General features: G+C 43.5%; 1 protein-coding gene across 1 annotated transcript in view; it reads right to left on the minus strand.

Annotated features, from left to right (window-relative positions):
- Positions 1–15623, minus strand: part of GRIN2A (glutamate ionotropic receptor NMDA type subunit 2A) — a 293548-nt gene that overhangs the window by 113422 nt on the left and 164503 nt on the right. The window contains exons 3-5 of the mRNA XM_073542833.1: positions 7866–8071; positions 4563–4731; positions 4276–4429 (exon numbers count right to left, since the gene is read on the minus strand). Coding sequence (XP_073398934.1) covers positions 4276–4429; positions 4563–4731; positions 7866–8071 — 529 coding nt within the window. The remainder of the gene's footprint in view (positions 1–4275; positions 4430–4562; positions 4732–7865; positions 8072–15623) is intronic.

Here is a 15623-nt window from a genome sequence, read left to right on the forward strand (position 1 = left end):
AATGCAGCAAGTCAATATTTGCAGTGTTGACCCTTCTTCTTCAGGACCTCAGCAATTCTCCCTGGCATGCTCTCAAACAACTTCTGGATCAAATCCTGACTGATAGCAGTCCATTCTTGCAAAATTAATGCTTTTATTTTGTCTGAATTTGAAGGTTTTTGTTTGTCCACCCGTCTCTTGATGATTGACCACAAGTTCTCAATGGGATTAAGATCTGGGGAGTTTCCAGGCCATGGTTCCAAAATCTCTATGTTTTGTTCCCTGAGCCATTTAGTTTTCCCCTTTGCTTTATGGAAAGGTGCTCCATCATGTTGAAAAAGGCATTGTTGATCGCCAATCTGCTCTTGGACGGTTGGGAGAAGTTGCTCTTGGAGGACATTCTGGTACCATTCTTTATTCATGGCTGTGTTTTTAGGCAAGACTGAGAGAGAGCCCATTCCCTTGGCTGAGAAGCAACCCCACACATGAATGGTTTCAGGATGCTTGACAGTTGGCATGAGACAAGACTGGTGGTAGCGCTCACCTGGTCTTCTCCGAATAAGCCGTTTTCCAGATGTCCCAAACAATCGAAAAGGGGATTCCTCAGAGAAAATGACTTTACCCCAGTCCTCAGCAGTCCACTCCCTGTACCTCTTGCAGGATAGCAGTCTGTCCATGATGTTTTTCCTGGAGAGAAGTGGCTTCTTTGCTGCCCTCCTTGAGACCAGGCCTTGCTCCAAGAGTCTCCGCCTCACAGTGCGTGCAGATGCACTCACACCTGCCTGCTGCCATCCCTGAGCAAGCTCTGCACTGCTGGTAGCCCGATCCCGCAGCTGAAACACTTTTAAGAGACGGTCCTGGCGCTTGCTGGTCTTTCTTGGGCGCCCTGGAGCCTTTTTGGCAACAAGGGAACCTCTCTCCTTGAAGTTCTTGATGATGCGATAGATTGTTGACTGAGGTGCAATCTTTCTAGCTGCGATACTCTTCCCTGTTAAACAAGAAAAATTATAGCCAGCTCACCCAGTTAGACGTCCTTAGTGGTTCTGCTCACTGCCAGGAAGCCGCACGGAGTTGTAATGGGAGAGGCACACCCATGTTGCAATAGAAACAAAAACCAGCAAATAATTCCAGCGGATGCTTCCTACTTGGCCATAAAATCCATTTTATTTATATCTTTTAAAATAGTTCCATGTGGCAGAAACCCAAATATATACAGGGGGTCAGAAGAAAAAAGGGCACACTGCTGCTTTATGCGTGCAGACTACGCGTTTCGACCTTACTAGGTCTTCTTCTAGGTCTAGAAGAAGACCTAGTAAGGTCGAAACGCGTAGTCTGCACGCATAAAGCAGCAGTGTACCCTTTTTTCTTCTGACCCCCTGTATATATTTGGGTTTCTGCCACATGGAACTATTTTAAAAGATATAAATAAAATGGATTTTATGGCCAAGTAGGAAGCATCCGCTGGAACTCTTCCCTGTTAGGCCATTTTTGTGCAGTGCAATGATGACTGCACATGTTTCTTTAGAGATAACCATGGTTAACAGAAGAGAAACAATGATGCCAAGCACCAGCCTCCTTTTAAAGTGTCCAGTGGTGTCATTCTTACTTAATCATGACAGATTGATCTCCAGCCCTGTCCTCATCAACACCCACACCTGTGTTAATGGAGCAATCACTGAAACGATGTTAGCTGGTCCTTTTAAGGCAGGGCTGCAATGATGTTGAAATGTGTTTTGGGGGATAAAGTTCATTTTCTAGGCAAATATTGACTTTGCAAGTAATTGCTGTTAAGCTGATCACTCTTTATAACATTCTGGAGTATATGCAAATTGCCATTAGAAAAAATGAAGCAGTAGACTTTGTAAAAATTAATATTTGTGTCATTCTCAAAACTTTTGGCCATGACTGTATACCAAAATTATATGCATAAATGTAAGTACAAAATATTGTTGTATATAGCTCAAAATACTGGCATATAAAAGATCACCGCATATGTAAATTGCACAATGCCCACTAAAAATGACAGACCCTCATCCCACGGACAAAATAACAGCAAAGTGCTGTATGCATACCTGAGAGTCTGTCATTTTTAGTGGGCATTGTGCAATTAACATATGCGGTGATCTTTTATATGCCAGTATTTTGAGCTATACACAACAATATTTTGTATTTACATTTATGCATATAATTTTGATTCTTCCTGTTTTTTGGCTATTTATAATATTAGGAAGGGCGATATATATTGAGACCTCTGTACGACTCATTACATTAAATAACCAGCAAGGCCCTTGTACCAGTCGTATGTTGTTTCATCTACTTTACTTTCCAAAAATTCACAAGGTGACTCATCACTGTCTAATATCTATTGAATAATTTATCCAATGGGCTTTTCGCATGAGAACCAGTTGTAGAAAGTCCAATGAGATAGATCTAGTCATTTGCTTCCTGTGGGCAAAGTCAATGAAACCTGAGACGTGACAACTGAAAGCAAATGAGGTTGACATGTCAAAAAAGTGTATTATTGCTAAAGGAAATCTGTCAGTAGGATCGACCCTTCTAAGCAGTTTATATTGACACGTAGGTCATAGCAAGCTGAATAAATCGGTACCTTGATATCTGCCATCCGATGTCTCATTCCAGAAAAATCCATGTTTTTTACTTAACATGTAAATAAGCTGTTAAGATCTATGGGACAGACATAGATCTCCTGGAGAATCTGCCTCCAGAGGTTATTTTAAATGAAAGGCGGTGTTACCAGCGTAAGACATTTAATGACTGACAGTCTGCTCTACAGTATACAAAAAAACACGGCACTCCAGAGAAAAACAGAGGAGAATAGGTGCTCAAGTAAGGTTTCCAACCCATAGACATATACAAAAATACTTGGCACTCAAAATCGGAGAAGCAATTTTATCTTTATTGTGCATCCAGACAAAAATAGACTCATATCATATGAATGTTTTCGGTCCTACAACGGACCTTCATCAGAAAGGGCTTTTTGTTTCTTTAGAGTAGACTGTAAGAGATAGAGTAGGGTAAAAGATATCCTAAGGCAGGAATGAAATCCTATAATGCTGTTTATTTTGTAATAGCTGTAGCTCGAGTCTATCAAAGGAGCTGGATACAATATGACTGGATGAACCAGGCCTTAGGGAGAGAGAGGTAGCGCTGTATGGAGCAGTGTCTGCAAGGGGCTGCAGCACTAAGAGGCCACTGAAACAATCCAGGGTGCCGCCGTGAGAGGAGCTCCAGCTTGTGAAGTGCTGTACTCCTACGCATTGGTGTTTTTTTTAAGACAATTACGGTATATTCACTCTCATGATCTACATGTATCACACTGTAATGCCATCTTTCATTTAAAATAAGCTTATAAGGCAGGTTCTCAGGGATTCTCAGGGAGATCTATGTCCGAGCCATAGATCTTAGCAACTCATTTACATATAAAGAAAAACGTGAATTTCTCTGGAAAAAGATAGAGTATCGCAGATATTAAGGTATCATTTTATTCAACTTTATATGACCTGCATTCCATATAGATGGCTTAAAAGGGTTGATCGTAATGACAGATTTCCTATATAGAGTAAAAATGGTATGTGCAAACTATATGAACATTCACTTTTGGACTTATCTTGATATGGTAAAGTCAGAAATCACCTAATAGTCCCGGAATGAATAGTTTATCTGTACAAGCTCTATGGGATACTGAAACTTTTGTAGCTTCCTCAATTGGACTGATGTAGGGTATCACACCACAATAAACACATAGTAGGAAAGAGCAGACCCGTGAAAGTTCAGATTTTGGTATCCAACTGGAACTTTATTCCAAAGTTCAGTTCGGGTACCACAACTGTACCCGAACTTCAACCAGAACACAAACCCCATTGACAATAATGGTGACTTGGACTTTTGAGATTGAAAGTTCTCTCTCTCTCTTTGACGAACTTCCCCCGCAACTCTAAACACTGCAGCTGACTTTTGGGAGAAGTCTGTGTTCGGCATTTAGCGCCGGACAGTAACTGTCCGGTACGAACCACCAACTTTTAAGTACGGGTTCGCTCATCTCTGGTCAGAAAGGTGAGGCGTGAGATGAATAGATGTAATTTCTTATTTTTTTAAAATCTTTTAATGATTATTTCTGGTTCAAAAACTAGTAGACAGATGCGGCCATTTCGCAGAATAATCCATTATGCAGATTTTTGTAAAATTCAAGTATAATTCAATCCCACTTAAATTTATTCACTCTACTCTAATATTTATTCATTTGGAGTTTTTTCAATGTGATCAGACATATCTTACCTAAAAATGCAGAAGGAGAAACGGTGCCATTGCTACGTGATACCATAACACTAATTCCAGTTTCGACAAATGGAACTGAAAAATCAACAACCTCCGAGCGCTCTTCATTAATTGTGAGTGAACCCACTGCCATAACTGCCCGCTTATAAACCACCTGGTCCATTAATGACAATGAAAAAAAAAACCAGAAAGAAAACGGTGTCAGTTACAATTTTTGAATACAAAAGTCGTAATACTTAAGAGTGACAAGTTCTTACTAAGGAGTTCTTTTACCTAACAGAACTTACTTCACCAATCATTCCATTCCAAACGTTATTGATTTTTTTGCCGTGCTTCCCATTGGTTACGAGGTAAAGGTTATACGTGAATTTCACAGTCTTTGAAAGTTTCTTCAATATATCTATACAGAATCCTTTGCAGCATTTTTTCACATATGTCCCCTCCGTTGTGGAATTGCTGAAACACGAAAAGAAAGGAAAAAAAAAGGTGGAATAAAAGAAGCACAGAGGAGAAAGATGCTTGGATGCGTGGAACAGAGAATTTTACAATTTTGAAACTTAAAACAAATGAAACTTTCAAGTGATAGAATGAAAAAGGATCCTACGATTCTAGTCTGTTTCTGGGTCACTACGCTAAATAAATTTGTGACATTGCACATGATGTCGACTTTTTAGAAAAAAAGCCAACTGAAAAGTTAACATTGAATTAGAACTAGTGATGAGCCTGCGTGCTAGGATAAGGTCTTATCCGAACACGCTCGTGTCCTAATCGAATATTTTCAGCATGCACTAAAAAAAAACGCTCGAGTCATCGCAGCTGCATGCCTCTTGGCTGTTCAACAGCCGCAGCACATGCAGGGATTGTCAAGTAGTTCCTGTGCCAGGGAGAGTCCTGCTGCCTAAGCATCTAGGCACCGGTTGGGTGCTCACCTTGAAGCCCAAAGCAAAGAGCGAAATTAACCAGGGTTACACAGACAGTCAAATAGCGTTATGGTAGTGGTAATCATAAACTCCTTTATCCTGAGTATTATTCCTAATTCCACAAAATAATTTTCATGAGCATGGAGCGTTGTGTGTGTGTGTGTGTGTGTGTATATATATATATATATATATATATATATATATATATTATATAAAGCTCAAGTGTGTGTATGTATGTATGTGTGTGTGTGTGTATGTCCGGGATTGGCATCTGCACCGTCGCAGCTACAGCCACAAAATTTGGCACAGTCACACATCTGGACCCCGAGAGTGTCCTAAGCTATGTTGTGAGGCGAAATTTTAACTCCGCGCGTTCCAATTCACCAAACAATTTTGCCCCATCTACATAATGGGGAAAAAGTGTGTGTGTATCAAGCCCCGCCCCTCATTATGTCATAATGGTTGCCATGGCGATGCTGATGTCATTATAGGTTGCAAGCCCCGTCGCTCATTATGATGTCATAATGGTTGACTATGGGATGGAGGATGTGTGATGGGTATATGGGCACTGGACTATGGGATGGAGGATATGTATGACGGGTATATGGGCACGGGACTATGAAATGGAGGATGTGTGATGGGTATATGGGCACGGGACTATGGGATGGCGAATATGTATGACGGGTATATGGGCACGGGACTATGGGATGGCGGATATGTATGATGGGTATATGGGCACGGGACTATGGGATGGAAGATATGTATGATGGGTATATGGGGATGGGACTATGAGATGAAGGATGTGGGATGGGTATATAGGCACGGGACTATGGGATGGAGGATGTGTGATGGGTATATGGGCACTCGACTATGGGATGGCGAATATGTATGATGGGTATATGGGCATGGGACTATGGGATGTAGGATGTGTGATGGGTATATGGGCAATCGACTATGGGATGGAGGATATGTATGACGGGTATATGGGCACGGGACTATGAAATGGAGGATGTGTGATGGGTATATGGGCACTGGACTATGGGATGGAGGATATGTATGACGGGTATATGGGCACGGGACTATGGGATGGCGAATATGTATGACGGGTATATGGGCACGGGACTATGGGATGGCGGATATGTATGATGGGTATATGGGCTTGGGACTATGAGATGAAGGATGTGTGATGATGGGTATATGGGCATGGGACTATGGGATGGAGGATGTGTGATGGGTATATGGGCATGGGACTATGGGATGTAGGATGTGTGATGGGTATATGGGCAATCGACTATGGGATGGAGGATATGTATGATGGGTATATGGGCACGGGCCTATGGGATCGTGGATATGTATGATGGGTATATGGGCACGGGACTATGGGATGGAGGATAATTATAATTTGCTATAACTAACCACAGTTAGTTACTATGCCCAGGCAGTGCCAGGCTCTTCAGCTAGGCAGATCCTCAAGGGGAGGACTGGGCAGCTGGGCAGGTCCTCAAGGGGAATTATATGTAATTGAGTTAGTTAACCTCGATGATGTAAACCCAGAAGGCAGACACAAGCACAGATAGTGCTGAGATTGTTAATAGTGCATAGGAAGGGCTGGGTTTAGGAGCAGTCAAAGAGATGGGTGGGACTTGCTGCTCCTATATATCCACCCTTTAGTATGTTATATAAAGCAGCCTGGCTCTCTCATTAGTGTCTTTCTGTGAAAGAGGAAAGACTGTGGTTGTATTGCATAGTCTCTGTCAAAAGCTGAGAAAACTGGACGGTTAGCTAATTGGGTGAGCCCATGCTGTATATAAGAACAATTTATTTTCTGTTACCCTTGTGCCCAAGAAAGGTCTATTTTCAATTCATGTGAACTTTGCTGAAGTTTATGATGGTTAATAACCATCCAAAATACTTTGCACCATAACCAAAAAGGTCTGTGCGTTTGCCTTAACTGCTGTCAGAGCGAGTGGATTCCTTACAATATATACATATTGCGTTGTTGTCTTGGGAAAAGAACATTGCCTTTAAGGGGGTTGTTGGGAACTATTTATTTTTTTTTACTTTGAACCTAAGAACTAACAGGCAAGTAGTTGCTAACTACCTGCCCATTCTGCTTGGTGCAGATCTTTGCTAGCACAGAGAAGTCATGGACAGCTCCTGCTGGCGATTATGCAGCTTCCACTGACAGAGTAGTAGCTTCTCTTACATTCTGCTCTGTTGATGTGGCATTACTGCCAGTTCCCCTCTGCCTAACTGTGGGAGCCAGCTGTTAATCAGCATGATGCCACCAGTCACACCCTGTCAACAGAGCAGTCCGGAAGAGGAAGAGCTGCTCTGTAAAAGTGAAACAGCAGAATCACCAGCAGGAGCGATCAGTGACCACTTTGAGCAAAAGCCGGGTAGAACAGGTAGGTAGTTAGCAACTACATGACTGTTATTTCTTAATTTAAACGAAAAATTGTCCCATACAACCCTTTAAGTGGTTGCATTTTCTATTGTAGTGAACCTCCAGGAAAGGGCTGTCTACCAGTTTTATGTGAGTACTAAAGATATCCATTACCTATTGTGACTGTTTGCAATTTGTCTTAGTACATTTTATGACATCTCTAAAAATAAGTCAACGGTGGCAAAGAAAGTACAGATGAATGTATCTTCTTTACATTTACTTACTTCAACCTGATATATTTTTGACATGGTACAGTGTTCCTTACACATGTTCCTGTGAGGTAATCCATGTTCTCAACAATGACAAATGGAGCCTCCTCTAAAGTAACGATGCTAAGATGGTTGTCATCAGGTTCAAAATCCAGAGCCCCCGTTATCCTGGGCCACACGGGATATTTTACTTCCAGGCTTTTGTTCTCCCATTTTGCCACCTATTTAAATAAATAACATACATTCCTTATATACACAAATATTCAGTGTCTGACGTAGAACAGATGACGACTCCGAGAAAAGATAAAACTAAGCCCCAACTGTGCCAACCAGCAGTGATGAACATCGAGAGAAGGCCCCTGCGCAAAAACAGTATATGGGTCTTTGCAGTCCAATATTGTGTCTGTGATAAAAGTTGTATACTGCTGTGTAGTTGGAAGTGGGTGCTCTTACCCACTGGACCCAGTGGAATGCACAGATTGCACCAATGGAATGTGGACACGTAACAACCTTAACAATGTGTGGCTTAGATTCTTGTTTTGCTGCAATTGTAGTTTCTATAAAAAAGGGAATCCTGTACAAGGTCCTGGCGGCTAATGCAAAAACATATACAGTCATTCAGGTATAGGTCTATTCTTGCTAAAGGCAACATAGTAGTCCTATGGTCTGTTTCTACAGTATTTCTTCTCTTACACACATTATACGTGTATTCAATTTTTCTTCAAGTGTTTTGTTAATTTAAATTTCTACTTGTTTTACAGAATGCTTAGGAGGAGGAGGTCCTATTCAGTGATTGATAGACTTCCCTGTAAGAATGTGCTGTCAGCCATTAGGTAAGACAATCTCTTGCACTTCAAAATATACAAAGAAGAAAAACAAATATGAATTTAGTTATATTGAATCTTTTTCATGAGAATTATATATGAATCTTCTCATCTCCTTCTCCTTTCTTTAAAAGGTAATTACCTGTGGTTTGTTAGGTGCTCCCCATCACACTCCAATACGCCCTTGACACTGAGGTCATAGATCTCATTTACATTCTACCTTTCATCCGACCTCAATGGAGAGACAAATGCATCCAACTCCCGGGCTGGGGGCTTTTCAAAATTTCAACCAGAGTCTTTTTGAGTCAAAATGACTGTTGGCTTTCATATGTCCTGTGCTGGTGCTATGGGTCTTTGAAGGTGATCCTTTACCACAGACTCCTTTGCCTCTTCGTCATCCAATGAGTTCCACCCTTGACTAAGGCCTCTTTCACACATCAGGTTTTCGCCGTCAGGCGCGATCCGGCGCTTTTGACAGAAACCGGATCCGGCGAAATGCAATGCCGGATCCGGTTTCCCCCCCATTGACTTGCATTTGCGCCGGATCGCGCCGGATGGCCATGCGTTTCATCCGGTTTTCGCCGGATCCGGCAATGTGTCGCGATCCGGCGTCTGGAAAAAACGGCTACTGTAACGTTTTTTGTCTCCGGCGAAAAAGCCGGACACGCCGGATCCGGCGCGTCCGGCTTTTTCACACAATGAAAGCCTATGAGCGCCGCAATGCGCCGGATCCGGTTTTTTGGTCTGAGCATGCTCAGTAGCTCTGCCCACAAGACATATATAAAAGCAAGACAGTGGGACCCACAGCCACACCCAACATGCCACCCAAGAAAGCAACCAAGCGAAGCAGGAGAAGGCAGGAGACCACTGCAGCACCATCAGCACCACAACCACCCCAAATGGAGCAGCAAATGCAACATGCTGAGGAGGGGAGGCCAGCAGCAGATGAGAGACGGTAATTATCAAATCCCCCATTCCTCCAAACTAGGGCTATTGAATATCAAGATATTCATTGGCCCTTTGTTTCTCTTTATTCAACAGCCGCCCAATAGATGCAGCAGCAGCAGCAGCAGCAGCAGCAATGGCAGCAGCTGGAACACCACCCACAGGCATGGAGTGTGGCCACCAGGAAGACAGCACATCATCTTCTGGGAGCCCTCCCTCGCATCATCAGCGTTTGACGGTAAGTTTTTATTTCCAAAATCCATCTTCTCTGTAATATATGTCTATTCATTGCCTTTTATTTCAAAACAGGATTCACAAGATGAAGAGGAGCTCCCAGAAGAAGAAGGAAGGGGTGGACAGACACCTGGAGTGGGCTCACAATTGGTAAGTTTTTTGCATCAAACGCAGAAACACAACATCACACTACACACAACACATAGAAAACAATGTTCTGCAGACCACACACAGCAAACAAATGCCTACATCCAAAGACATAACATTTTTTGTTTTCTTCTCTAGTCTTCCCAATCTGGTGCTCGGCCAAGAGGTCCTCGCAGTGCCTCCCAGGGTCGTCGGCGACAGCAACGCGGCGGTCACCAGCGTGTAAGTATAAATATTTTTGCTTTGTTTTTTTGCACTTTTTATTTCATTTCTTATGTGGAGGCGTTATTTTTGTCTTTTTCTTTAACAGCCTTCACAGCGTGCTCCCGACTCTGACGGTGAGGATGGAGGACTCGATGTGGACCACCTCATCGATCTCGTCCGAGAAAGGGAGCCGCTCTGGAATATGGCTGACCGCCGCCACGCTGACCTTATCGTTACCCGACGACTCTGGGAGGAAATCTGTTCGCTCCTTGTGGGCCGCTGGGAGGACCTCGATGTTCGGGCCCAGATTACAGAGCGTAAGTATATACAGTACCGGTTGCTTGATGTAAACCAGTGTTTCCCGAACTCCAGTCCTCGTGTTCCCAACGGATCATGTGTTCAGGATTTCTATTTACTATGGAAATCCTGAAAACATGACCCCTGGGGACCATGAGGACTGGAGTTTGGGAAACACTGATGTTGTATACTAACCACTCCTTTCTCGTTTCAGGGAACAGAATTGTGAATCGGTGGCGGTCTGTGAGGGATCGTTTCAAGAAGGAGTTCAATAAAGAGATGCGGGCCCCGAGTGGATCTGGAGGACGCAGGAGCAAGTACAAGTACGCAGAAGCCCTGTCGTTCCTCCGGGAAACAATGGTCACCAGAAGGTAAATATTACACACCACATGTGAAAACAAATGTTAGATGTAAATTTTTTTTTCAGCCAGGGCCATACCATGTCAGTATTTTAATTGTTTTTTTTTCTCTTTATTCCACAGCACGGTGAGCAGCACTCGGGAGCCTGCACGATTGGACCCTTCTGAGGCGATCCCTGAGGAGACCGGCACCGAGGGACACTTCGACCGCCCCGGTACATCTGCACCTTCCCAGCCTTCCCACACATTCGACCCATCTGTCCCATCCACCAGCACAGGAGCATCGTGGCCGCCTACATTACATGAAGCTGCTGGTGAGGAGATCGCTTTCCCTTTACCCCACCCTTCTGCCCCTACCACCTCTAGTACACCTGCGGGTACTGGGCGGCAGCGGCAGAGGGGTCAGGAAAAGACTTATGCGCCAGAGTTCTTGCATCTGAATGCATCTTTCCAGAACTGTCTAAAAGTCTTGTCAGAGCAAATCTCCGCAGGCTATCAGCAGATCAACTCCAGCATTCTGGAGGTGAAGACACTTCTGCAAACCATGCATTCAGAAGCAAGATCTTCGCCAAACCACACCTTTTTCAGGTCTGTTGTGGAGCGCATGGAAACGCTCTCTTCTGCCCAGCAGATGCATGTAATGCATTCATGCCACGCTGCTCTCCAGCAAGTTACCTCCCAACCTCCTCCTCCCACCACAGTAGTTCCTCCACCTGCACCCCCTCCAGCCACTTTCCATCCTCCCCCTCCTATTACATCTACACCCCCTCCAGCCACTTTCCATCCTCCCCCTCCTATTACATCTACACCCCCTCCAGCCACTTTGCATCCTCCCCCTCCTATTACATACCATCCACCTCCCCAGCACCATCCACCTCCCCAGCACCATCCACCTCCCCAGCACCAGCAACCTCCCCAGCACCAGCAACCTCCCCAGTACCAGCAACCTCCCCAGTACCAGCAACCTCCCCAGTACCTGCAAACTCCCCAGTACCAGCAACCTCCCCAGTACCAGACATCTCCCCACTTCCAGCAACTTGCCCCGTACCAGACATCTCCCCACTTCCAGCAACCTGCCCCGTACCAGACATCTCCCCACTTCCAGCAACCTGCCCCGTACCAAACTCCTTCCCCATACAACTTGCCATCATCATCATCTGCTCCTACAGTCCCTGCCCAACCCTCCACTCCACCACCCACCACCTCTTCTGCTTCCCACATGTCCACCCATTCTGTAGTTTTTTCCACACCTTCACCTCTAACTGTTCCTTCCCCACCACGATCCCAGTCCTCTCTCCACACTCCCAGTGTCGAAGTGTCCCGCAGCCCCTACAGCAGTATTTCCACCACACACTACACAGATTTATAATGTGTGTATTTAAATAAAAATGACCAGTTTTATGGTTTCAGTTTTATAGTTTCAAAGTTTTATTAAACAAGTTTATTAAAATTTTAAAAAAGTTTACTAAAAAAAACATTTTTCAATAAAAGTTAAATTATTTTACACTGGTTGTCTGTCATTTCTTTCTGCGGCGAAAAAGGTTAAATACAGGGTATTTAAAAGGTGAAATGGTATTCAAAACTAGGTATATAACTGTGGGTAAATTTTAGCTTTTTGCCACAGTTGTGTTCCTGGTTGTGTTTGAAGCAAAGTATTTCACCTAAAAAGTTGTGTTTATTGTTGGTGATTTCCTAACAATGTACACAACTTTTGTTAAAAGGTGAAATACTTTGCATAAAACACAACCAGGTACACACCTGTGGCCTAAAGCTAAAAATAGAGACCATGACAAGATAGCCAACTTTGGTTGGCAAAGGTATATACTGTTGGTACAGAAGGTACACAAGTTTGGTTGGGCACAAATCTTTCACACTCTGTCATCCTGCCAGTGTACTCTGCCTTGAGGTGACATAAAGTATAGTGCAAAATTGTCCCTCATTACTGAAACCATCACAGAACTTCTAGTGGTAATGTCATGGTAATCTTGCAAGGTGGTTTCTTCAGAGGTGTCCTCAATGGAAATGGGTTCCTTGCAGATAACAAAATTGTGGAGTACCACGCACGCTTTGATCACCTCGTCCACAGTTTCTGTCTTGAGGTTGATCGCAGTCAATAGGACCCGCCATTTGGCTGTCAGAATACCAAAGGTACATTCAACCATTCTTCTTGCTCTTGTGAGGCGGTAATTAAAAATGCGTTTTGGTCTTGTCAATCCTCTGCTAGAGTACGGTTTCAAAAGGTGTTCTGACAGCTGGAAGGCTTCATCCCCTACACAGACAAATGGCATAGGTGGACCAGATGTTTGCGGCAGCGGTCTAGGTGGTGGGAACTGGAAGGTGTTTCCATACAGTTTACGCCCCATGGCAGACAGTTTGAAAACTTGAGAGTCATTGGAGCGGCCATAGGCCCCAATATCAACCGCAATAAATTTGTATTCCGCGTCAGCGATGGCCATGAGGACAATTGAAAAATATTTCTTGTAATTGAAATATTCCGATCCCGATCCAGCTGGCTTTACAATGCGGATATGTTTCCCGTCCACAGCGCCCAAGCAGTTTGGAAACTGACATATCTGTTGAAACTTGTCAGCAATTTCAATCCACCTCTCTGTTGTGGGCTCTGGTAAAAACTCTTCAGCTAAGGAGTCCCACAGTGCACGGCATGTGTACTTCACTATTCCAGATATGGTGGAAATCCCGAGTCTGTACTGGAAATGCAGTGACGAAAGGGATTCTCCAGTTGCAAGAAATCTGTGGGGAATTAAAAAACAATAAATTAGTTTTAAATCACAGCATTACATACCAAAACTCAGCTATAACACTTGGAGATACAAACTACCACCAACAAGATTGCAGTGAAAGTGTGCTCTGATGCGAGCATATCCAATAAATGTGGCTTACCTTAAAGTCACCATCAGACGCTCTGCGGGTGAAACAGAGAAGCGGCAATAGGTGTCCGCTTTTCTTATGAGGTGTGCAATGCGCTCCACCAAGTAATCAAAATTCTCCATTTTCATCCTAACATATCCAAAAAATTTATCCGGGTTTCGTCGAAGGTCCATGCATAGTGTAGAATAGACCCCACGCGTCATTCTCTTGGCTGTGATGGGGTGGATCCACAAACGTCGTCTACGATGCCTGATGCGCTGCTGTATCGCTCTCTCCTTCTCCAGAACAATCACCCTCAAACGATTTGCCTCCGCTGTAAAATCCGCCAAATTCTTCAAAATATTTCCAATGACAACATCCATCTTCGCCAGTAACTTGCTCTTCTCTCCAACCTGCACTTTCTCCTCTACAACCTGTCAAAGAAGGGCTGTAGGAACATGCTATATATAGTTTTCCAGTAGCCAATCCCGTTCGGAAGGCCACAAGGGTCAATTTTAAAAACCGGATCCGGCGTAATCTGTCGAAAAACGGATAGAAAAACGGATGAACCGGATGAGACGGATCCGGTTTTGTCTGTCAAGAAAAAGACGGATCCGGCAGAAAACCGGATCCGTCACATCCGGTTTTACGAAACAGTTGCCGGATCCGGCGTTCCGGCACGACGCCGGATCACGCCTGACGCCGAAAACCTGATGTGTGAAAGTAGCCTTAGAGGTAATCTGTCAGCAGCTTTTTGCTGTTTAATCTGAGAGTAGCATAATATAGGGCACAAGACCCCGATTTCAGACCTGTATCACTTACTAGGAATATTTAAGGGTTATTGGCTACTAGTGATGAGCGAGTATACTCGTTGCTGGGGTTTTCCCGAGCATGCTCGGGTGTCCTCCGAGTATTTTGGCGTGCTCAGAGATTTAGTTTTCATCCTCTCATCTGCATGATTTGCGACTGCTAGACAGCTTGAATACATGTGGGGAATGCCTGTTTGTTAGGGCATTCCCACATGTATTCAGCCTGTCAACATGTCATAAAATCATGCAGATGAGACCATGAAAACTGAATCTCTGAGCACGCCAAAATACTCGGAGGACACCTGAGCAACGAGTATACTCGCTCATCACTACTAGCTACCTATTGTTTACCCATTGCTGCTATTTGGTGCCATATTTAGACTAATCTGTATATTCATATGTTTTATATATTATTCAATAAAATTACATTTTTTAGATTGAAATTTTTCTTTTTACCTCGGTTATTATTATTTTTTGGACTCCTTTTGGTATGATAACTTACCATAAAGTGGCAATATCATGTTGATGTCTTACATCAAAAGCCGTATGGTAGAAATCCGGCACTAGCTGCAGACATAACAGGAAGAATCTACTCCTTGTTAACAGATTTTGTTACTTATTTCAGGATATTTCCTAGGCTTCGTTTTTTTTTTCAGCAGAAGAGAAAGTAGAGATGTCAGCCTCAAAATGATTAAGCGTAGCTTTCACTCAGCATAGCTTCAGGTAGTTCTAGTCAAACTTACATTTTGGGGCTGACTTGTGTCACTGTTTACTTGATGTGTCTATCGCTGTAATTTTAGGAGACGGACGCAGAGATTCTATCACCAGCATTGAGCTGAATAGGACACTGACAGTTTCATTACTAAACTACAGTGTCTTTATGTTCTGCTGCCATTCAAGGGCTTTGCCTTAAAACTAATGAAGGAAATTTAAACACTTACTGATGCCTAAAAACAATAAATGAAGCACCAACGCTGTTCGTCTAGATTCTAATTGATCCTTACAAAAGGCAATATGGTTTACACGCAACCATTAGCTTAACAATCATCAGAACTGCGATTTACGTAGACAATTTATGTTTTAATG

The sequence above is a fragment of the Dendrobates tinctorius genome, unplaced genomic scaffold, assembly GCF_039654945.1.
Source record: "Dendrobates tinctorius isolate UK_male_01 unplaced genomic scaffold, ASM3965494v1 ptg000129l, whole genome shotgun sequence".
Taxonomy (NCBI): domain Eukaryota; kingdom Metazoa; phylum Chordata; class Amphibia; order Anura; family Dendrobatidae; genus Dendrobates; species Dendrobates tinctorius.